This window comes from Siphateles boraxobius, unplaced genomic scaffold (genome assembly GCF_051911475.1).
Source record: "Siphateles boraxobius isolate OS27281-9 unplaced genomic scaffold, OSU_SipBor_1 66, whole genome shotgun sequence".
NCBI lineage: Eukaryota > Metazoa > Chordata > Actinopteri > Cypriniformes > Leuciscidae > Siphateles > Siphateles boraxobius.
In genome coordinates this window covers 9775338-9799824 of record NW_027509193.1, presented here as the reverse complement: position 1 = coordinate 9799824, position 24487 = coordinate 9775338, and the positions used below count along the sequence as shown (strand labels likewise).

At 38.3% G+C, this 24487-nt stretch overlaps 3 protein-coding genes across 11 annotated transcripts in view; all 3 read left to right on the top strand.

The window, feature by feature from the left end:
* The window catches only part of hdac5 (histone deacetylase 5), a 91733-nt gene extending 87454 nt beyond the window's left edge, over positions 1-4279 (top strand). For all 9 annotated transcript variants that reach the window (XM_077212111.1, XM_077212115.1, XM_077212112.1 and 6 more), the window contains one exon: positions 404-4279. In XM_077212111.1, coding sequence (XP_077068226.1) covers positions 404-443 — 40 coding nt within the window. In that variant the 3' untranslated portion in view covers positions 444-4279. The remainder of the gene's footprint in view (positions 1-403) is intronic.
* A 1164-nt stretch (positions 4280-5443) lies between these two features.
* On the top strand, positions 5444-17506 carry lsm12a (LSM12 homolog a). Its single transcript, XM_077212093.1, has 5 exons — positions 5444-5635; positions 8657-8790; positions 8891-9000; positions 9666-9792; positions 16050-17506. The coding sequence occupies exons 1-5, from the start codon at positions 5509-5511 to the stop codon at positions 16143-16145; spliced, it is 594 nt and encodes a 197-aa protein (XP_077068208.1). The 5' UTR covers positions 5444-5508; the 3' UTR covers positions 16146-17506.
* A 2143-nt stretch (positions 17507-19649) lies between these two features.
* Positions 19650-23607, top strand: LOC143721571 (uncharacterized). The gene is made up of 2 exons (XM_077212092.1): positions 19650-20330; positions 22444-23607. Exons 1-2 carry the CDS (start codon positions 20058-20060, stop codon positions 23209-23211), a joined length of 1041 nt encoding a protein of 346 aa, XP_077068207.1. The 5' UTR covers positions 19650-20057; the 3' UTR covers positions 23212-23607.
* The last annotated feature ends 880 nt before the right edge of the window (positions 23608-24487 follow it).

Genomic DNA, 24487 nt, shown 5'->3' with positions numbered 1-24487 from the left:
GAAGTTTTCTCAGATATCGGCGGAGATCATCGCACAATTCCGCTCTCTGTACTTGTTTTGCACTACTTCAGCTACATTTAAATGTGTTCATTTAATAAAAAGCAGTAAGTGATCACTTGGTCTAGATTTTTTTTTAACTGCTTAAATCTGTACTAAACATTTCGTTTTTACTTTGTAACAATAGCTTTTCTTTCTAAATTGTTTTTGTTCTTTTTTTTTAATGGGGGCAAAAGAAAATCATGTTTTTTTCTATTATTTAAAAGCAAATGCAAACATATATATAGATATATATTGAATATAGAGATATATATTGAATATCGTAAAAAAAATTGACAATATCGAGATATCACATTTTTTTTATACATTGCCCAGCCCTACTGTTAACCAATTATTCCTTCCTCAGATCTGCAGAGGAGCCAATGGAGGAGGAGCCCGTGTTGTAGAAGAGCGAGTAAAGTACATCACTGCTCCAACCTTCTTGTCCACGTGTGCTTGGCACTAGTCACCCTGACGTCACGCCTCATGTTCCTCCTCCCAGCTCTTTGAATGGTTCCCTCGGTCCTTCACTCATTTCCAGGTGCTTGACTGACATGTTCACAGCCCACCCACTTTCGCTTTTCTGAGGGTAAAGCATAGCAAACTGTTGCCGAAAGGGGACGACAAAGGGATGATGGGTAATTGCAGGACCACTCAGTGAGGGTTGCTCAGCTGGAAAAGGTCGAACTCTTCAGAGAAGGCCTTTGATTTCACTTTATCATTGTATTGAACTGGGGACGTAAAGAAAGAAAATGCAACAAAAAAAAAAGAAGAGGAGGAGGAAGGGAGAAACGACACGACAGCATGTGGATGTTGTTGCTCGGAGGGCCGCGAAATAAGCTTTGTTTTCTGTACAAAGTATAAGAAATGTACAAAGTTCCAAAAAAAGCCAACAAGCAGCAAAAATACTTCAGCACAAAACACACATATACACTCATGTTCCCAAAAGAGGAACCAGATGTTCGGGTCGTGACAAAACACCTTTTGCAGACAAGTATACTCGTTTACACTGTACCGTGTTGATTATTTGGTATACTTTTGCATCTGTATAATAACCTGTTGTGAAAAGCACACAAACATATGAGTAATATAAATATATATATATATATATATATACATACATACATAAGCATATGTGTTTTGTGTGTACCGTATACACAATTGAACACAGAAAATATATAAATACTTTGTATCCCCTTTATGAATTTTTTTTTTATCAGCTGTGGTTGTATATACAGTGAAAGAGCCTGCAGACTTTTATCTGGAAGAGGAAGAATGATGGTTAGCCTTTTTTCCCAGAAGCATTTCTATTCTTTCAGAGAAAACAGTACTTTTTTGGGAATATACGGCTTTGCATTAACATGCTCGCACATAAACATGAATAACGGCAACCCATCCGTTTTGCGACAAAGGTGTAAAATACGAAGAAAGGATTTTCAAAGCGTCCATCTCGACCTTCGTGGAGAACGAGGAAAGACGCGTTGTGGTAATATCTGAAGAAAGACTTTTTTTTTTTCAAAGAACTTGGTGCCTTTTATACTAAGGAAAACATTTAACAACACCAATACTTAACAAAAATCGCAAATCCTCAGACTTCACTTTCATTGATTTGTTTGATTTTCAAATTGCCTTAATTTTTTCAAAGAAAACAAATTTCAGCCATGAATGACAGAGAGCAGCACAAAACGATTATTATCTTCCTTCTGCCCCGGTTTCTTTTCTTTCTTTCTCATTGTTTTCTTTTTTTTTTAAGATGTAAATGTTGAGTTCTTGGAAAAGGTTTTGATACTCCTTTTTTATTTTACTGTTAACGAAAGAACGAATGAAAGAAATTCAACGATTGTTATATTTATCAGTCCTGTGCAATAGACTAGCACATGACGTGATTTGTTTGGAAACACTGACAATGTCGTGACCAACTTCCTGTTTCTTTTCTTTACATTAACGCCACCTTCCTTTGTACATGTATTTGTTTGGCTCCCTTACACTCGTTGATTTTACTTTATTTCCATTGGCGAGAGAGTGTTAGCGGTGACTTTTTTTAATAAAACATTTCCTTTTTTTGTACAAAAATGTAAACGAAAACAAAAAAAAAGTCTATATCAGTGTTAATTTCATCTTTTGATTTGAAGTATTCTCTGATAAGGAATGTACAGCGTGGTACAGATATTATCGATGATGTTGATTTATGTCACTGCGCAGTGCATTTGGCATTGTCCTTTTTCAGGATTTAAGGATTTTTTTTTTCCAGCAATAAGAGTGACTACCACTTTTTTTGTTTAATACTAAAATACTACAAACTTTTGGTTACATTTTCATCATCTTTTGATATAGCATTTGTGCTATCGATATGGTTATTTTTCACCAGACTAATTAGTATTGTTCATAACTGTTCATAACAGTTTGTCGTATTCTGATTAATCACTTGTGCACTTGTGGATGAAATGCAATGGCTTGTTTATGACCCTGAGATAATGATCCTTTTTTACATTTTCACTGTGTGACAACAGTTTTGGGGGGCCAAATTCAATTTAATCTGTTGCGTCTTTATTTAACGTCACCCTCTTCCTTCAGCAATGTCACAGAAGCAACATTACTTGGTCTGAGAGGTGACAACGTGTCTAATGGCAAGTACTTTCAGTGAGCCTGAACTGGGTATCAAGCATCTTGCACTAATACTACACTGTAGGTCCAAACCTAATTGTGTTTTTTTTTTTTTTTTGGTTCTCAGACACAAATTATGAGGCATTAAGAGCAAAGTGACTTATCTCAGCAAATGCGTTTAAATGACACGTGAACTCTCTCGTCAGCGTTTTTTCTTTGTGTATGTTGATTGGTTCACTGATGAACTGTTGATGTTGAAGCGACAGACATTTCGATGCGCGTTTCTTGACTCTGCTCTCATTTGATTTATTTATTTGGAGTCAGAAATGGCTGCTGAAAGTAAGTTGCATTGCTTCTGGATCAATGCTTGTGTCATTGTAAATCTATGAAAAATTAAGTACCTGCATTTTGTCTCTTCTCTTCGACAGCCTCATAGCCTCTGGGCAATAACATTACAAAGTGATTTTTTTTAAAAAGGCCAGTTTTTTTCACAACAACAGTCCTCTAAGAAGAGCCATGTCACCATTGGATAAAGTATTTATACGTCTGAACTGTACGTTGAAACACTAAAGTCAACTGTTTTGCGGTTAAAGAGAAACTTTGTGAAAATCAGGCTGTACACTAGCCTCTGTACTTAGATACTGTAATATACACTAAGAGAATTTCCCTCTTCTATGTGGCTGTCTGAATCAGGAACTACTGTGATCAGGTTTTGTAACGTTTGGATGTAGATCACCAACCATTTGTGCATAGTTTTGTATCTTCACCCTATATGGTGTCAAAGCGTTTATTGACCGGCGTGCAGTTGATGGTGAAAGCTTTTTCTCTCTTATTTTTCGTTCCTCTTTTTAGTTTTAAGGATGAATCCAGCTGGTGTGTTGGTCCCTTTTTGAGACCTAAACCTTCTCCTTAGGTGTGTTGGGTTAAGCAATACATAGAGAGGGGAAATAATCGATCAGATGTAATACAGTATGACGCTTGGCTTTCTTAAACAAGGCACTGAGGGAGGCTGTTCATTTTACGCAATGATCTTTACACAAAGAAAACAACATGAACGGCCTTACGACGGACACCGGGAAACCTCTGGATGTGTAAAAGACATCGACATTCGCCATGGAAGATAGCTTTACTGTCTCTGCCACATATTTTGCTATTGGGTAAATATGTATATTTATTGATAATTCATATGTTGTGTATATGTTGTGACCTATGCTCGTCAAGGTTCAAAGAGTGCTTGTATATTTTTTGACTTTTTTGAAAGAGAGGTTGTGACTCCTTCACTGTCCCTTTGTTTCTTTGCTGTTCTACATCACTTGTTGTGATTGGTCGTTTCAATTTGTGAGAACTTTTAACCTTACATTTTTAAGATCCTTTCTCTCTCTCTCTCTAATCTCCTCTCTTTTTTGTCTATCTTCTGGTCATATTGATATGCAGAAGTTATCTGAAATTATCAAAGCACATTCCCTGATTTATTGTGTTCTTTCAATGCTTTCATGTTGCGACAATACAAAGGTGTGTATACTAACTGCTACACACGTGTATATAGGGTGCATATATGTGTACACATGTGCAATACACGCTATTTGAGCAATCTATTACTGTGACTATTAATCATTAAAAAAATTGCTGTCCCTTTGAATCTTGCTGGGTTTTTTTGTTTGTTTGTTTGTTTGTTAGTTTTGTCATTTATTTAAGCAACAATGAACTGCTCAGTATATACAAGGAAACTTTTGGGCCAGTGGTGATACACAAATTGTACAAGACATTTAGTTTGTGAAATAAGTCTGTTGCCCTTCGTCTTAACTTCCTGCAGTGTTGTCTAGATTTGTACGCTCTGCTTATTGTCTTAAATGGGTTCAAATCGATGCATGGATATTTGTGACAAATATCTCATTTTAAATCTAAACATACCCTGATGCATTTGTTTTCATATCGCTTGTCTCTATTCTTATATTTAAGATTTTGTAATATTAAAAGGTTCTTTAAAATAATCAAATCACTGATAATTATCAATAATGTATTATTACTATTATTATTTGTATTTTTGATTATATTTATAATATATTTTTTATAAAACTTTTTTTATATTGTTATTTCATATTCTAATGTGTTTTATGAGTATTTGTAATCTAATGCATATAGAAATATTTTCATTGGTATTTATACCATATGTTGTTCTATAGCATAATAGAAAATAAAAATATTGTGAGTGTGAGATGCATGTTTAGCCGAGAAAACATGTAACAAGGCTTTTTTGTGGGACATGTTAAGTGAAAAAAATTATATATATATATATATATATATATATATATATATATATATATATATATATATATATATATATATATATATATATATATCAACATTTGAAGTGGATCAAAACCTTTCATCAAAGTTATACATGAATTTTGAACAATACCCGTTCTTGTCTTAGGACATCTTTTTTGATCCACTTCAACAGTTGATTACTATATATATATATTTATTTATTTATTTTTAAGCAATTTTATAATATATAAAGTATTTGACATCAAATTTTGGGGTCTGGGGCATCAAAAAGTTTGAAAACCTCTGATTTAGGTCACAGAAGGTAACGACTGGATCCCCTATCATTTCAAAAGAATCGTGTGTATAAACCAGAAAGATGAGTAAGTGAGAAGTGGTTAAATGAGGGCGTATAGTGCACTGTAGGAAGATATTCAAGATCTACTACTCCATAGTAAAGAGGGCGTGGCTTCAATTGCAGCGCCCGATTTTGCGTCACTTCATTCATCCCGCGGAACGCCCACTCGCGCGCCCACCCATGCTGACGCGGCTGCGCGTGTTTACGTGAGGCGAGTCGACTGCTCCCGTTTCCTGGCGGAGAAGATGGCGGCTCCTGGACCAGGGGAGTATTTCAGCGTCGGGAGCCATGTCTCCTGCCTCACCTGCCTGGGGCAGCGCTTGCAAGGAGAGGTCGTCGCTTTTGACTACCCGTCCAAGATGCTGACTTTGAGTATCCTTTTGTCGTCTCAGCTTGTCATTGAATCGTCGGGATCCACAACTGCAAGAGGCCTGGTCTGCGGGTATGCTAAAGATATTTTCACCACGGTTAAGTTACTCCACCAGGCGTTCGCTTCCGTGTTTCGCGCATGCCGAGTCAGGTGGTTCGCATTTGAATCTCCGATTGGTTATTAGATTTTTCTCTCGTGCACTTTAGTTCGTAGCATGTGAGTGTAATCTATCCTCTTTATGTCAACCAAACACAAATTTGGACTCGCACAACATGAAATTAGCTCTAATGTGTTATGGTGTACTATAAGCAATATGGTGTTTCAAACGACGAATAATAGGCCTAATTGTAACTGTTACTGGGTCCTGACCTGTTCATAGAACACCTTGAAATATCAGATAATTAAAAGTGCGCTGTAATGTAGAAAATGCTGTATTGGATATTTAATTGTCTAGTTATGCTGTACATATTGTCTATTTAGTGGTTCATTATGCATATTTCTGCGGTGCATCAAACGTTCGCAAAGCCGTGGTAATGTCTGATTGACATTCTTTTAATTGGGGCCGTTTTTTTTAATTCATCCCAGTGAGTTCGAGTCTTTTGAATTGGTTCGCTGGACCTTTCTGTAGGTTACATCATTACCCAATACAAGTCATTGTTGTTTATGTATAATAAAAATAATTTTAATTTAATTTTGTAAAACTGGGTATCAAACTATGAAGAAAGTGTGACAAAAACAGGCCAAAATTTAAACCATTTTCGTTATTGTCCTTGTGTCATTTTAATGTATGGTTATGTTTACACAATCTTAATTCTTTCACCACCGTAAATATAAAATGACGTATGTAACGTTATTATAAATAAATGGAGAATCTCCCTTATTTTATTTATTATGTTTGCAACCCTCAGATTTTTGTGAGAGCGAACAACGAGTCGGTGCATAACGTTATAGGTGAACTAGATGATTTGATTCGCACATTCTTTTCACTCGAACGGGTTCATAAATCGGTCTGAATGATTCATTAGTGAATTAGCCTCATTATACAGTAATCTCAAGATACTGGAAAGGTCAAAGAAAAGTCTGGTAAATACAACCTCGAAAACGTTGATACTTCTGACTTAAAATGAAGGGGATTAGCATGTTTATTTGTAGTATCGTTTGAACTGCAGTCCCGGCCTAAGCCATAATGGAAGTGAATGAGGGGTGGACAGGCTGTCAACTACAGCATTGATGCTCTCCCATACACACATCTGCGCATGCGTTCTTAGGGGGTGTCAGCTAGCCTGAACGCTAACATCCGAGTTTCTCTGCCTGACACATAATGCGCACCCTAACATTCAATCACTGTGGTGTGTGCATCTAAATTAAGCTTTTCACTGCATTAATACACAAAGTATATCATTTTCCCATGCACCATGCCCTATTTTTATCAGTGGATTGATAAAAATTGCAGAGTTGCCTCTGGTTTGAGGGCTAACCTCCTGATGTGCTGCCATTCCTGTCCAGCATTCAAATAACAGTCACTATGTGTTAAAATATTTTTGTTTGAGGAGCCATTAACTACCTATACTGAATAGGGAGGTTTCTGAAACTTAACATAACTGATTTTGTCAGACCTCTTCAGATGGTTAGCTCAGCTAGCTATTGCATTAGTTTTCCAATGACCGATTGTGGATAACCACCACCAAAAGAAGCTCAGTTTGGTCCTTGGTCTGAAAATGCATAGAAAGCCAAATTGCATGAAATGTTATTTAAATGAAGCACAAAAATGTTGATATTTAAAGTCACCATGAAATCAAAATAGAGGGTAGAATGTGTGTGATGTCGGCCGGAGTGACTGCGGTTACGCCCACTGTGTGGCAAAAAGACTTAAGCTGCAGCATTGGTTTTCAGCGTGAATGCCACGAAAAAAACACTAAACACATCTAAAATGGATAAGAGATTTGACTATAAATAGATTTGACAAGAAATCTGAGGTATATTTTTACTGACTGCTGAAAACTACAGAAGAGGGAGGCAAATGGATCGCTGCAATTCACAGAAACGACTGGACTCAAGGCAGCAAAACGTGGATTTGCAGTTATTTAGTCAATATGTTGAATTTTGGTGTAAAATCATACACTATATATATATGTTTTATTAGTATTGACAACTCATCAATTAAATATTTACCATATTATTTTCTGCATAATTGGATGCTTTTAAATAAACACTGACAAAAACTATACTAGTTTTAGGGCTAGATGAGATTTGCTCTATTGTATTTCCCCGGTGTCCAAAACCATTTCCCCACAAATGCTACAAATCCAGTCATGCAGCAGCTCTTTTGCCACTCGTCAGCTAATGTAATGTCGAATTTGCTGACATCACTAGCTTGCTGCTTTGGTTTTCTTCCTGTTTTAAGTATTAAAAAGAATTGTTTACATAAAACATCTGAAAAGCCATCCGGTATGCTTGTTTTATAGAACTGAGTGGTTTATGAAGGCTTAAAGACAGTTTTGATTTTATTGTTTAAACCATTGCACATCTTCTCAAAAATATCTGAATACCTTTAACGTCGGCATAAATACCATTGGAAGTCTTTACAAATAGTCTTGTCTTCCCTATTGTATTGTTACTGAAACGGCTTCTCGAATAAGAAAAAATATAGGGCGAGACTTGATTGTATCGTTAAATGGTTGTGGTTTGTTATTGCTGTGATGTCATTTGAGTGACAGGTTGTCTTGTCTTTGCGCGTTCCAGGTTAAATGCGGCTCATATCTGATTGCACTCTGTCATGCTAGTTAGCAGTCTTCACCATGACCCTCATCTCCTAAATTACAGACATTCATGTAATTGAATCCTGTTTTTTAACATGAGATTCTAAACATGAAACTGGAGTGGAGAAATACACAAAGTAGGGTTCGCAACTGATATACAGCATTGATCCCATGATAATACCCATCTAGGAGGCTTCTATCTCATACATTGCTTTAATAAATACACATTTGCCAAACAACTACCTTGACTCTTGACCGTATCAGAATGTGCCCCGTCCAGTGGTAAACCCAACCTCAGCGATGTGGTGCTTGTTAACTTGGCCTATGTGTCCGAAGTGGACATCATCAGTGACCGTGCTGAAACTCCTCCCCCTTTAGCAACACTCAATTTTAGCAAGGTGAGCCCACATTATGTCCCATTTTCTTCTGCTATCTAGTACTCTATGATTAAGAGGTTTTATAATTCGTGTCATCTTATTTCTCCATTGCATTTTTCAGCTTGTGAATAGAGCACGGGCGGAAAAGGAAGATAAGTTGTCTCAAGCTTATGCAATTAGTGCTGGTGTTTCTGTAGAGGGTCAACTGCTGTTCCAGACCATTCATAAAACGTAAGTGAGACTCGAATTGATGCCTTCACTTTCAATTGGCAAACCTTTGGACTTTTCTGCAATCCGGCTTTTTACGAGTAATTAAAGTAATTTAATTACTTGAAAAAATAAAGAAAGGGATTACTCTTAATTTTTTACTCTTAAATTAATAATTCTGTCGTTTAATTCGTTACTTTAGATGTAATTGCATTTACTACTGTATAGAGTATAGAGCAATTCTATATAAAACAATAGTGGAATTAACATCAAAATGTAACGTCTAATGATAAAATGTTTTTAATGTAACTTTCTCCCTTTAAATACTTTGGTCAGTTCAAGAAAAATGTATTCAATTTTATATTATAAAACTCTTCTTTTAATTCTTTCAAATAAATATCTATCCTTGTATTGTTCAACTGACCGAGAGAGTAATTAATACAATAATCTTATTACACCGTTGAAAATGTAATAAGTAATTAATGACTTTTTTTAGAGTACACTGATCACAGTCTATACTAATTGAAATTGATATCTGGATCTATATGTTCTGCTTTAGAGCGCTGTTTATTATGGTGAACGATCCTCAGAATTGTCGCTAAATTAAGAGATGTGATTATATCAAGCTACTTTACAAGCTACTAACAGAATGAATTGTTCACTTTCTTCCTCCTTGTCTTCATCCGCAGCATCAAAGACTGCAAATGGCAGGAGAAAAACATCCTAGTGATGGATGATGTGGTCATCAGTCCGCCATACCAAGTGGACAACTGTAAAGGCAAAGAGGGCAGCGCTTTAAGCCACGTGCGGAAAATAGTAAGTCATCTCAACTCTGCACTGTATTGTACACAAGTATTAAAAAGTTTAAGGTCCGTAAGATCACAATAAAATTACGTTTTAAAATATATTCAAATACATATATTTTAATGTATTTGTTGGGGGCAGATGAGCACTTCAATAGGTTTTTGCTCATTTTCTTTTAGAAATAAGTCGGCACAGGACAGAAAACTGCATTGATCAGGTTGTTTTAATTAATCTTTAAAGGGTTAGTTCACCCAAAAATAAATGCTGTCATTATTTACTCTTCCTCATGTCGTTCCAACCCCGTAAGACTTTCTTTCATCTTCAGAACACAAATGAAGATCTTTTTGATGAATTCTGAGAGCTTTCTGTCCCTCAATTGACCGCTATGCAAACTACACTTTGACGCTTCAAAAAGTTCATAAAGAGATTGTAAAACTAATCCATATGAATTGAGTGGTTTAGTCCAAAATTTTTGAATAAAAGGGATCACTTTATATGATGAACAGATTGAATTTAGGCTTATATTCGCATATTAACATTTATCAACTTGGTAAACGGAAGCTCCAATGAGGTTCATTCTCATGTTTCGCAACACATTTAAGCTTCTGCAAGAACCAATGAGGTTCATTCTCATGTTACACAGCATGTTTGAGCTTCCACAGGAACCAATGAGGTTTGTTCTCACACGTCAAGCAGGTTCAGTAGAGCTTCTGTTTATATTTGCTAATCAGTGTTTAAATTTGAATAATAGCTAAATACTTCAATTAAATCTGTTCATCATATAAAACGATAGTCTCTTCAGAAAATTTGTACTAAACCACAGTGGGATGGGCATGTTTCAAAAATAGTGTATTTGAATATTCAGGCTCATAAAAATCGTATTAGAACACGTTCATTTCGAAGACGAGTTCGGCTGTCTCGATTTCATTCTCATACATTCCCGTAGCGTCAAAGTGCATTTCCCTTTTGAAGCCTTGCCTCCATTGTCTTCAGTGGGGCTGCTTTGAACAGTTTTTTTCAGTGCTTCGAAACTAGACAATTATTGGATAAATGCTGCGATTATGTCCCGCCCACGGACGCTCAGCATCTCTGGGGTGAATGGAGGAGTTGGCGGGGCTGGACTCCTGCTTCTGCGTGATGATTGGACGGTCCGTCGAAAGACGGCATCTCCTTTTGATTGACAGCGATTTTGTACAATAAAAAGTCGCTGACGCGGAAGCTATTCGAACTCAGTCCCGAGGTCAACGAGGTCCCAGACACCAGTCATTTTGTTATAGCCTATATTAATTATTTTTTCCCTACACACAGTGTGAATCTGGATATTTTTGTTATTGCATTTCAAATAGGGCCAATTAATAGGCTACTCCTAGCTTTACGTTTTTAAGTTACAAATGGCCTACTGATGTTTTTGTTATAGTATTTTCAATATTATACGCTATTATTTGTGCATAAACATATCTGGTTATAGTAATAAACATAGGCCTACTGTTTGTTTAAAAACAAAACATTTTGTCATCTTTGTTGCAAGCTTACAAGAGCGACAATATCATTAAATGTGAAGGGGGTCCCTAAAATATTTTCTTGGGAAAAAGGGGGTCTCAGATAAAAAAAGGTTGGGAACCATTGATTTAGGGGACATGATGAGAGTAGTGAATCATCCAACAAGGGGAATTGCAGGGAGTTCACAGAAACATTAGCTAAATATGACTCTGTCCTGTCCACACAATTCTACTCCTCAACTGTGTTTTCTGGTATGTCCTATACTATTCAAAATGACTTGATCTCTGCTCCTGCACCCACCGTTTCTGATCAGATCATTGATGATATTCAGGATGCTCCCTTTTTTGGATGGCAGGTTGATGAAACCACTGATATATCCTGCTGCGCCCAACTCTCTGTCATTGTTTGCTATGCGGATAGTGCAGGTAAAATTCAGGAGCGCTTTATTGGATTTTCTGATGTTTCTGGGGGGCGAGATGCTCAGTCCGTTTTTGATGTATTAAATGAGAACATGCAGGGCTACACTTTTAAGGATAAGATGGTGGCACAGACCTATGATGGGGCTGCTGTCATGGCATCTGCTCTCAATGGTCTGCAGGCCAAAGTGAAAGCAATAGCCCCCAGTGCAATGTTTGTGCATTGCTATGCACACAGACTGAATCTGGTGCTGTCACAGGGGGCTAAATGCTTGCCTGAGTGGAGAATTTTTTTTGCATCACTCACTGGGTTTGCCACATTTTTTTTCAAAAGCCACAGAGGACTTCTTTTCTGGAGTCTGCAGGCTGTTCAGGGTTGCCCAAAAACGCTCCTACTCGATGGAATTTCACATTACGGATAGTGAGCACTGTGGCAAACAATTATGATGGCCTCCTGCAGGCATTTAATAGCATCATTGCAGATACAACAATGGATGATGATACACTGGATTGTGCCAAAGGCTTTGTTAGGAAACTGGAGGATTTTGAGTTTGTTCATGTTGTACACAGAAACAAATCGTCTCTGAGACTGATGTGGTCTTTGATATTGTCCAGCAGAGGGTGATGGATGTACTTTACTGCAAGAAAAGAGTCGAGTCTCGCATTTGTCAAAGAGAAGAGGTCAGAGGGGGCTTTCCAAGCTGTTTATGACAAAGCAGCAGATCTCACATCAGACCCACAAGATGAGCCCATGAGAAAGTGTCGATTGCAGGATCCCAAAGAGCGCTACAGAAATCTGTACATGGCCGTCCTTGATAACATCTTGGATCAGATTCCTCGACGTTTTTCAAATTTGGAAAATGTGCTGCTCTTAGCAATCCAGGGAAATTTGATGACATGAGACAAGTAGTTCCAGAGGAGGCCTTCCAAAGTGTGCTGAAAGGTTATGGCCATCACTTAGATTCAGGGAGACTGAGGTCTGAAATCAAAGTCCTGTATTCAGATTAGGACTTGCAGGGTAACAGGGGAAAGCTGTGTGATCATTTGGTGTTCCTCATAGACATGGAGTTGGACAGTGCAATGCCTCAGCTTTACAAACTGTTCTCATTAGTGGTGTAAGGAAATAAGTAATTCAATAACGTGTCAGGGTTAGACAGGTAAATTTAACTCAAAAGGAATTAATTCATTTATAGGGGTAAACGGCTCGCAAATGACTCGTCCAGCGTTCATTTGAACGGGCCGTAACTATCAGCTCTAAAACGGATATCCAAACTATAGTGAAACACTATTTATTAGCAAGGTAACTTAGATCAGCAGTTTAAGACATTAAATCTTTAAGCACATAACACAAGACAATTATCTTTAAAATATAAACAAGACTTTATTGATTATTCTAAAACATAAAACTAATATCTAAAACAAACCCATGTACACACACACACACATTCATACGAGTTGCAGAAAGAAAGAGAGTGAGGAAAGAAAAATGAGTTCAAGAGTGAGATGGTGAAATCCCAAGTTTCTATATGCACTTATAAGACATGACCTGAACGAACCATCAATCATTAATTTAACCCTTCTATCGTTTCTTAGGCGGGTTATTCAATTTTATCTCAATGCACCAGTTCAGTTAAGAGTCTGGAGGTATACTTGCGTTTGTCTGTGCGTTTCTTTGGGAATTCCTTTTGTCAGCGTAAAAGGTTGTTTCCCGGGTTCGTTGACTGGCGGGTCCTCGTGCCTGAATAGATGTCTCTGGGCAGCCAATCACGTGGTGTGTTGGCGATGGATGAAAAATCCTTGAAGTTGAAAGAGGGCTTTGCTGTCGAATCGTTTAAACAAAACTTTACAGCAAAACTTAACTTAGAACCCAGACTCTCAACGGAAAAGAAAACTAAGAAAGAGAAAGAAAATTGAGACGAAAGTAGATTGCTTGAATGAAGCTGTTAACCCATGTTCTTCTGATCTTGTTTTGGGTTCATTTGTCTGCTGGTCTACATGGTTCCTCGTCTGTCCGGTTACTCGTCATGGCTTCTGCATGACTTCTGTAAATTTGCTCTAGCGAACAAATTCACCAACTAAACCTCAACCCAACTTAACAAAATCTTCTACTAACAAAACTCTCCTGTCTTTTTCGGGTCCTAAGATTTTAAACTCAATGGATTGTCAAACTTCTTGGATGATTCTGAACAATAAGACACTGTGTTATTTGAGAGGCGGTATTTTCGTCACCTCTCATCGTAAATCATGTTATCTGTGATCCCTTTACTTCTCCAGCTCTAGCAGAGAGTAAAAATGGTACAGTTTAGACATGATTCCTATTATAAGAACACGACATATTTTACACAGATTTCACTCAAGCCATCTTCTGAATTAAGAACATATGATCGTACTGATAGGAAACAAGACACACTTTCATTCAAACATCTAATAGTTATAACAATTACATGACTTGTATGTGATCTAAGCATAATAGATGCATACAGAGGTTGTAGATGCAATACAGGATTATGTAGTGGACAATGTTTGATTAGAAGTCCGTCAATAATTGTTTTGGGATGATTTTATGTATTTTTAAATGTAAAGTGTCAGTCTCTGTGGTTTTAAGAGATTTCAACCGGGGTCATTCAGAGGAGGAGGTCTGTTTTCAATCCTCTGTCTTGGGATCACACAACCTCTGCCGTTATCTTGGTGGGTTCTGAGCCATGCCATCACTGAACCAATCAGTCTTTTCCAAACTATCTAATGTTGACCAGTTCTTCCTCTATTTAGGCTCATCTCTTTGAAGCTTGCTAGCCATAAAGTCGTTTTGTAGACTAGCTGGAGCCGGGATCTTTACGGTCCTGGAATGTTGAGTTTTGTGTGGCATTTTGTTTGAACGAATCACCTGGAAGAATCATTCATGTTTGGTTCACCCTCAATTCCTACAGTGGCAACAGTTGGAGGTCTACATCTGTTGGTGTAGAAAGGAGCTTCTATTGTTTAAAGCGGCTCAAGTTCTAAACCTGTAACACAATGGGTCAAGGCCGTTTAAGCAGCCTAGCTCTGCAGGCCATTGAGAGGACACTGGTCGAGTAACTGGAAAAGACACCTAGTTGGTGTCCGAAAATGAGCTTCCCCTCTTTGAAAGACCAGCAGTCACACTGTTTGTCACCATTTCTGAACAAGCTTATGATTAAGCAATATGCACAACAAGCGTATGATGTCTCAAGGTGTTCTTTTAGTTGAAAACATTAAACAATGTGTAAACAAAAAATATAAAGAACAAACGCATTTAAGCTAAAAAAAAACGCCAATAAAAGCAGACTGCAGTTATCGTACTGAACATGTATCGTACTACATGCAGAGTCAGCATTATCGTGTTCATATTGTTTCACGTTCATGTTGAGAAAAACAATAATACCCACAATTGAAGTTTCTAACAGCACTTTGTGTTTTCTGTTCATAAAACTGTCTCCCTTAACGAAACTTGAAGGAACCATGCCTCAAATCATTTTGCTATCAGTTAAGTTATCATCTCGGATCACGATTCACTCGGGGTAGCTATAGCTGCGCTTGCCTACAGTCGTGAATGCAGTGATGGACCGCTGCCTTTCCTCATTCAACTGCTGTTTGGATTTATTGAAATTTCTCATTGTAGTGGTGTCGTGATATTATGATAATAAATCAGTTTCATTAATTCATTTGATTAAAAGTAATTCCATTTTGTAATTTAGTAAGATAATTTTCATCTAAGTAGCCTAATTCCAAACTTCCAGAGTCAGACAATGATATTATGTGATCAAACACAATCAACTTAACACGCTCCACAGCGCCACCCAGTGCATTTAATTATAACTGAGTTAGTGCTTGGGATTTATCACGGATTCACTGCATTAACGGCCTGCAAAAATTGGAATTGTATTTTATTTTTCGAATAATAATTACAGATCGAATATTCGTGCACACCCCTAAAACTACTCAATTTATATGGATTAGTTTTACAATCTCTTTATGAACTTTTAAGCATCAAAGTGTCAGTTGTGCAGGTGTCTATGGAGGAACAGAAAGCTCTGAGTTCATAAATAAAAATCTTCATTTATGTTCCGAAGATGAACGAAAAAACTTACAGGTTTGGAGCGACATGAGGGTAAGTAGTTAATGACAGAATTTTTATTTTTTGGTGAACTTTCCCTTTAAGGTTGAACAAGTCAGCTTTTAGATTTCATAGAATCATTTTCCTCAGGAATTTACATGCATACAAGGTACAAGCATTAACTAAATGGAAAAGTACCATTAATATCCTGTTGATATAAATAACATAAGTATATTATTGTGAGGTGTTTTACTGTTCTAGCCTTTGTACTCTGTCCACAGGTTGAGAAACATTTTCGGGATGTGGAGAGCCAAAAATCAGTGCCGCATTCACAACAAGCTCAACAAACACAGAAGGACTCTGCTTTATCATCTTGAGCCCAGGCTCAGAGAGAGGAAACAATATGGTGACAAAGGAAGTGTTGTTTGTTTTAAATGAATAATTTCTGATGTTTTTTTTTTTTAAACCAATTGCCAGACAAAGGTTGAGATAGCTGATACTCAGCGTTTTGAGCAGGGATGAGGGTCCTACACATCTGAAGAGAAAAAATGCTTCCACTGACAAAAGAGAGAGCAAAAATAGAGTGCTGTCTTAGAATATCATTTCATATAGAAAACATCCTTTCCAACATCATTAACTCACTAAACCTACCATGCTGGATCTCCAGTTTTGTTTCCTCCTGTCATTAAATATAACCCATGTGTTTATTTCATCTCATTTGGTTTGCCACCAAAAAAAAATCATATTTTCTGTTCAAATCCCATGATCTTACTTTATGCCACATTTTTTAGTGGTAGAAAGGGTGTGAGGGTGAAACAAAAACAATTTTCCGAAGTTAGACTGCATAACTATTGTAAGATTTCTTTAGCAGCAAATACATGGTTTATTTTTTAGGTTTAGGATTATTGAGGGCTGAAGGCACAGTACGGGAGATTGAATTGCACTTAGCATTTATCCAACATCTTATTTTTATATAAAAGTTACTTTTTTTACTTTTGTCACTTTGCGTGATAGATGGAGTAACGCTCTTGAGTGCTGTAAGCATCCTTTCAGTTTACTTGTAGAACGTGGTCTTGTTGTCTCTCTTCAGCTCCAGGTGCATTTGATCAAGAGAGAAATGGAGAGCCAAGACTACTTGGTGGTATATTTTGTCATTTTCTTCCATATTGGTCCTGTACTTGCCATTTTGAATACCTCTTCCATAGTGGGACCATTTTCTATGATGCAATGTTTGTTTGTATTATTATTTCCAAACACATCCAAACTGGAAGGGTACATGCAGTGACCAATAAGAGACTCACACCTCTCTTTGACTTCTTGCATTCCTTCGTTATTCCAGCGACGGTCAATTTTCTTCAGATATGCGTAAGCGTAAGACGGCTCATATCTTGCTCATCTCTCGCGACAGAACTGATCTTTTTCTGAACGGGAATATTTGTAATCACCTGTTTGGGACAAAGAAATGTTAAAGTGATATCTTGCCATGTTAAGAGACTGGGACGGGGGGGGTTATAGGTGGCACTGGCTCGAAGCCGAAATCCTCCCCATCCCAGCCTTGTGAACCTCGTAGCCTGATTGAGGCTCAAGCAGTGGCGCCAAGCTGTGACGTGTATCCGGGTTGCATACCAGTTTATATCGCTGTGTGTTGACAAGGATGCTGTTCGCCTATAGGTTTCTTTCGCAGTATTTTATTTTTTATTTTAAATAGTTATGAAGAAATAAAAAGAGAAAAATCTCACTTGTCTTGTTTTTATCCCTCTATTTTGTTCATGTTAATTTGTTTAATTTGTTAAATTATATACTGTTAGCCTATAATAATGGTCTGAGTCAACTGTCTTCCACTGCATCTTCAATAGTAACCCCTTGTTCTGGTAACATAATGTGGACAGAATAAGTTGTTGACTCATTTTCAGTGAATCAAAGGGGATCCCTTGCCATTGTTTAATGAGTTTGAATGAATATTTACAGCCACAATATGCCGTTGACTGGAATGAATCATTATGTTGAGGGTTTCTCCATTATTCATGTACAAACATGCATTATTTAATCCCACATGGTCTCGTATTTCTGCCCCTGACCCCAATCGCACATGGTGTTGGGGTTGGACCGCTGAGCCGTGAGTTTGGCACGTACACCCATATGTAACAGAGGGGGTTTTGTACTTGAAACACAAAAAGAAACGCCAGACCTAATAGTAGGGACTGTTAGTCTCAGTCAAGATTCATTGATGTTATTTTTTGTCATATAACCAAAATGAATGGTGACTGAGGGAGGCTTTCATTCATGCATAATTTTTTGTGTACCACAGAAAAAAGAAACCTATGTTAAGCTATGGGTATCAATTGGTGACTAAATAATGACTAATTTCGGGTAGCCTATACTGTCTCTTTAAGTCGGCATATAAGGCGGATCCGTTCAAAATGGGTTAAAACGGTGAATCTTTGTGTAATCCGCTTGCGTCTCCAAAAATCCATTTGAGACTAAGGGTGTATTCACACCAGGAAAGTCCGATAGTTCACTTGCTTTGGTCCGGACCAAATAAATTTTTTTTTTTTTTTTGGTACGGTTCGCTTTCACACTGCTCTTTTTGCAAGTGAACCAAAATTTGTAAACAAAACCACACGTGTTTCGTGCCGACGCGGTGTCATTGGTTGTTGCGTTAAATCTTACCCAGATACAATAGTGCTATTTTCTGATTGGCTAACAACACCAGAGGAGACGCGCTTGATTCCTGCCGGTTCCACAGTGAGAGCGGCGCGGCCAGAGTTTTGTGCGCTGCGGCATATTAAATATATTACAAATAGTTTTTCAGCGTGAGAAATACAATGTGTGGTGGGAGAGCGTGACAAAAGACCGAAATGAGTGACTGTCACGCTCAATGCGTGACACTTGAGAGCATTCCATTCCAATGATGCACACACGACGCGCAGAAAAACGTGCAACAGTATCGTGTGGCCAGACAGCGCGCCGGAATGGAATGTAGTAGGCTACAACACATCACTTTCCCATAACGCAACTCCGACTACGGAAGCCTGTTAACTCAAAGGCGCAGTGCTTTCTTGCAATTGGGTCGGTTCATGTTCACACCGTAAACGAACCGTACCAGAGTTCGTTTGGAACCGTACCGAGCGACCTCTTCAGCTGGGTCTCGGTTCGGTTGTTTGGTCCGCACCCGAGTTCAATTGCTGTATTCACACCTGCCCTAAAGGTCCGCACCAAGGGGGGAAACGAACTAGAGTTCGATTCAATCGAACCAAACAAGGCAGGTGTGAATACACCCTAAATTCAGGGAGTAGACTATACAGCAGTAATTCTGTGTTATAGGCTATAATTAATCTCTCGGCTGGCATTGACGTATTTCTAAATTTTAGATTTAAAATTAGATTATGACCAAATGTGACAGCTGCCCCTGCCCTTATTCAGAGGTCAAAATTATTTTGAGTCGAATCATCTTAATTCGTTTGAAATAGATTGAGTGTTACAAATCGCTCTGGAAATGTTTACACGATTTATTAGCACATTCATTGTGTAAATGAATACATATGTAGTCATACTTAAATAGGCTAAATACAATTTTAACACATTAAAATAATGTATTAAAACAAACAACCTACTTTTTTATTTAGCTGAATCATGGCTGCAGCCAACTGAACTGGCACAACAACAAAAAATTACAAATCCATTTCCATTGATCAGCAATGTGTAGGCTACTTATACATAATAAAATTAGCAGGTCATTAAAACGTAAAAGAATCCCTGATTGTTTTAACCGGTTAGTTGAAACAACACGGTTGAAAGAACCGATTCGCGGAAATTATTCTGTCTTCCCATCACTTGTGCGCTTGTCATGGTATGGAGCCGGAGTAGGCTAAGAGCGCTGACAAGAACCATGTGTATCTGTATATAGTGGAGGAAAGGAATAAAACAGTATAATAATAATTGTTTTATGCATTATTTGTATGCTGCTATTACACGTGTAATTTATTATCTGTTTATTGTGTGTATGACCGTGTGGGGAGGGGGGCTTAGAAATTGAGTCGCATGTGGTTTTAAGGCGATTAAGTGCTTCTGACAGACATTTCAGCTGCACTGCAGACTGCGATTATTCTGCTGATCTGTAAAAGTCTGTTTTGCTATTCCAATAGCCTACGGAAACAAATGGAAACTGCGTTTATCACAGAGATCTCACTTCTCTTCCGTAGAAAGCTGCGGATCCGTTCATCGACGTCCTGGTCAAACATTTCACGTTTTGTAGCGCTCCGTAGATCTCTTGAATCTGTCATCACATCATGTTGCCTTCTGTCGCGATGCTTTTACTCTTTCTTTCTCCGTCGTGGAGTTCAAGACTGTGTCACCTCTGCCAGTGCTATGAACACTCAGACCTGGTAGATTGCCATGCCAGGGGTTTTGAGAATATCCCACATGGACTTCCTCACGGCACCTGGCTCCTAGACCTTGGAGGAAACAAGCTTACGGAGATCCGGAGTCGAGCTTTCGCTGGCCTTTGGTCTTTACGTATTCTAGTGCTCTCGGACAGCAGCATCCAGGTTCTTCATACGCAGGTAGGACCATTTATTCAATCCATAGCCTGCTCAAAAAAAAAAAAAAAGTTATTGCCATTGATATTCCATTAGGAACATTTCACATTCAGGGAACTTTTCCATACATTACACTATAGGTTCTTTACACTCTTAAAAATACAGTTTCCTAAAGGGGGACCTAACTTAAAATAATCTTTTTTTTTTTAGTTGTGCGAAGAACATTTAAAAGAAAACTGTGGAAATGAAAGGTTCCATGGATGTTAAAGGTTCTTAATGGAACCATTGATGCCCATAAAATGATTATTTAGTGGAAAAAAGGTTCTACAGATTATTAAATTGTTATTTACAATAAGAAAACAATGGCCTGGTTTCTCAGACAGCCTAGATGTAGTAATCGGCCCGAGCTCGGCTGCCCCGCGCCGCCTGTTAACGGCCTCATTCCGGCTTGATTGCAGCAGTGTCGGCAAGTTAACGGCTGCCGCATCTGGCCCGATTGATACGGGTCGGAATCGGCCAGTGAGTAAACAGGCAGACGGAAGCGGGCCGACGGGTAAGTCTCCGGCAGGCGAGAGTCTAACCGGAACTGGCCCGAGTGTATTTTGCTATCTGGGAGGGCTTGGATTAAGCTTTAGTTCAGTTAGAACATTTAATTATTTTTAAAAAATTTGCTTAGAAAAACAGACAAAAGACAAATCAATGGCACTGACATATTTTAATATATGCCAGTGCAAGTTGCTTTGAGTTAAAACGGCTCAAACATGATTTTTTTTTTCTGGGACTACACTTAAGCCTTGTCTGTGAAATTTAGGGGATTATGGTTGTTAAATGGCATCACTTTCTAAACCCCCCTTTTGGAACCTTGATTTTGAAGAGTGTTGCTTGGTTTTGTCAGTTAGGACTGTCACTGACAAAACCACTGTCAAATCTTTGTCTGAATATCGAGACCCTAGGGGTTGCACCAGTGCCTAGACTTCTGGGGCCCTAAGCAAAACTTTGTCTGGGAGCCCCTGTCAGTGCATTCATAAAACCCTTACAAGGCCCCCCAACCCCTTAATCAGTTGTTTCAGAGCAGTTTCATAGTCAACAAACATTAGTTAGTTGAAACGTTTAGTAATACGATAAAAAAAAATGTAAAAACAATAGGACAAATACAACAGGAAAAAATATGTAAATAAAATGAACAATTAAGTCTACTACTCAAATATTACAACTAATAACTATACAGAACATAACTATAACTATACTAACACAAAAATTTAATAAACTAATCAAATGGAAAACAATTAAAATAAAAACATTGCATAGTCATCACTATATGAATTAAATGAATAACTAATGTTATTCAGAGAAGAGCAGTGAATTATTCTCTCATTTTCTTTTGTTGTTTGATTAACATTAAATGACAGAGAGAGCAGAAGGTTTATTAGGCTGCTGTCACTTTAAGACCAAATGCACAGACCTAATATACTAACAAGCATTCGATTACTTTCCCAGCTGTTATGTCACTGAAGACAACTGAATGCGTTTGTTAAAGGACCAAAGACGGACATTTTGACATTTTTGCATGTATTTTTCCGTTGAAGCGCACACCCGAAGCCCAAAGAAGCCTGTACTTTTCTCTCCATCTTGGATTGGACGGGCAGAAAGCCACCTCTTTCGTGGCTCAATACGCTTTTACACGTGGCATTAGATGATTCTGCTGATTTGGGTGTTACGTATGGGTGACAGCACACCACTTTAAAGGAAGGAACGGAACGCGGAATCATGTTTTCATAATCGTTGGAAGCCAAAATTGAAACTAAAACATAGCCCAAAATTTCTACTTTATCTGTATCTGATTCAGACCGAGCAGAAATCTTTGAGAAATATAATTACCCATTGACATAAGAACTGATAAAAAAGAAGCTGTTATGTAGGAGCAATAGCCTTGTGGGCAGCGCTGTGTCATATGGCATTGCTGTGCACAAGGCAACCCGCGTTCGAGTCTCAGCTCGAGGTTCAGGCTTATTTGTAAATCAATGACGTTATCAGCGACTAGTCGATTCGACTTTAATCACATAAATGTCGACTTCAAAAAATCGCAGTCATTCAACCTCTTCCATATACATTTACCCAAATGTCTGTTTCCCCACAGGCTTTTTTCTCTCTGTCCTTTCTGGAGAAGCTGGACATGAGTCGTAACAACCTCACTAAGATCCCTCCTAATTTCTCTGAGAGCCTGTCTTCCCTGCGTGAATTACGGCTGGACCACAATGCACTGGTGCTGTTGAAACCTCCAGGCCTAGAACATCTGGAGAACCTTGAGAAGCTGGACCTCAGCCACAATCGTATCCAATCTGTTGAACCTGGCACGTTCCGTGGCCTGTCCCGCCTGCGCCACCTTTACCTCCAAGGGAACTACCTGGGTGTTCTGCTTGACGGATCCCTCACCATGCTGCCCGGACTGGAAGTTCTGCTCCTGGGGAACAACAACATCTCTCGGATCGAGGTAAATGCACTAGCACCATTACACAGTCTTTCTCTGTTGGGCTTGGAGGCGAATCATCTGGAACACCTGAACTTCAAGACATTGCTAAGCTTGCATACGGCTGCTACGCACCTGCAGTTAGCTGGGAACCCATGGAACTGTGACTGCGATCTGCACCGTGTCTTCAGCAAGCTGCTTAGTGTGCGGCACCTCCTTCTGGACGACTATCACAACGTAACATGTCGGGAGCCCTGGCAGCTTGCCGGAGCCTCTTTGGCTTGGGTGGACAGCCAGTTGTGTGTGGCTGAGACCGTTACGGTGTTAGTCATCACTGCTACTGTGATTGTGACTGTCTTTGGTGCCTTGGTCATGGCGGAGAGAAAACGCAAGAGAAAATACTGGGAACAGAATGAGGGGGAACCGCAAGAGCAGTGAGATGACTTATACAGGAGGACAATACAGATTGAAAATACAGATACGATGGTCTTGCTTTGGCCTCTTTTCCCAAAAAAGAGCAAATACACTGAATAAAGCAAAACACTGGACTGATACCATTTGTTCTGAGTTGATGTGGTGATTGAAATTAAGACTCTTATAATACTTGTATAAAAGTATTGGTAACTTGAATCTGATGTAAATCTTTCTAATATGGGATGTTTTCAGATTACAATCTGTGCTAGATAACCAATTAGTTGAGTAGATGTTTTATGAATTATATTACAGTACAGTAGCCTCTTTCAGACATCCTCTTTGCCACTTACAAATTCTTGTCAAAAGCTACCTTCAACTTTATTATTACATATACATAAAATGGCAAGGTTGTTTTTGCTATTTCTTAATTTATTATATTATACTCCTTTATAAGCAGTTTTGCCTCTTGCAATCAGTTTTTAATATATTTTTTTTTTTTACTTTTGGTTTGTTCCTTCTTTCTCTCTCTCTCTTGCTCTCTCTCTCTCGCTCTCTCTCTCTCGCTCTCTCACCCTTAGTGGTAATCTTGATGTTTTATACTGTTTTAATAGGATATGTTAATAATTATGTTCCTTAGTACAATAAAAACAAAATAGATTAATACATTTAAATTGTGTTTACTAGCCCCTTCTGACAAAACTCATCGTCTGCGTCTGAAAACTTAGGCAGTGACTTGCCTTGCTGCCTTATCAGGCAATGACTTTAGAGGCAGCATTTGTGAACGAAGGATACAGGTACCTCATTAAACTGATTTTAGACAGGCTTCTGTGTCAGTGTAATGGTTAAAAGATCTACAACAGAGGTGATCACCAAGAAAATATTGAATTACTACAGTAGTAATTTCTCTCTAGAAATGACAGCAAAAGTGTAAAACGTTGGTCAAAACATACATTTACACACAAACTGACCACCAATAGCGACTTTCAGATGCCATCTTTGTTTTTAGCTCAACTGTAACAGAATAGAAAGCACTGGATTGTGGGATATCAAATGCAGCGAAAGATACTTCTATGCTACCTTAAAAAATCGATCAGATGAAGGTATATCAGGAGACAGGAAGTGAAGCTAACGTTGGATTCGGATGTGCTTTGATGCCTTCTAACCTTGCAGTGCATCCTCCGAAAGGCAGCATTTGTAAGTTTTCGGACTCAGCCATCATGTGTCCTTGTAGGCCCAAAACAGACTGTTAAATGAATTTTCTTCTGGTTGGCTGTAAAGCCTAAAAGCTTAATCCTCTGCA

Bases quoted from the DNA above. Each gene is read 5' to 3' on its own strand.
- LOC143721571 (XM_077212092.1), top strand. From the start codon at position 20,058: ATGTTGCCTTCTGTCGCGATGCTTTTACTCTTTCTTTCTCCGTCGTGG. The intron at 20,331-22,443 runs GTAGGACCATTT...GTTTCCCCACAG, and splicing joins TCCAGGTTCTTCATACGCAG to GCTTTTTTCTCTCTGTCCTT.
- lsm12a (XM_077212093.1), top strand. From the start codon at position 5,509: ATGGCGGCTCCTGGACCAGGGGAGTATTTCAGCGTCGGGAGCCATGTC. The intron at 9,001-9,665 runs GTAAGTGAGACT...CTTCATCCGCAG, and splicing joins TTCCAGACCATTCATAAAAC to CATCAAAGACTGCAAATGGC. The intron at 9,793-16,049 runs GTAAGTCATCTC...CTCTGTCCACAG, and splicing joins TAAGCCACGTGCGGAAAATA to GTTGAGAAACATTTTCGGGA.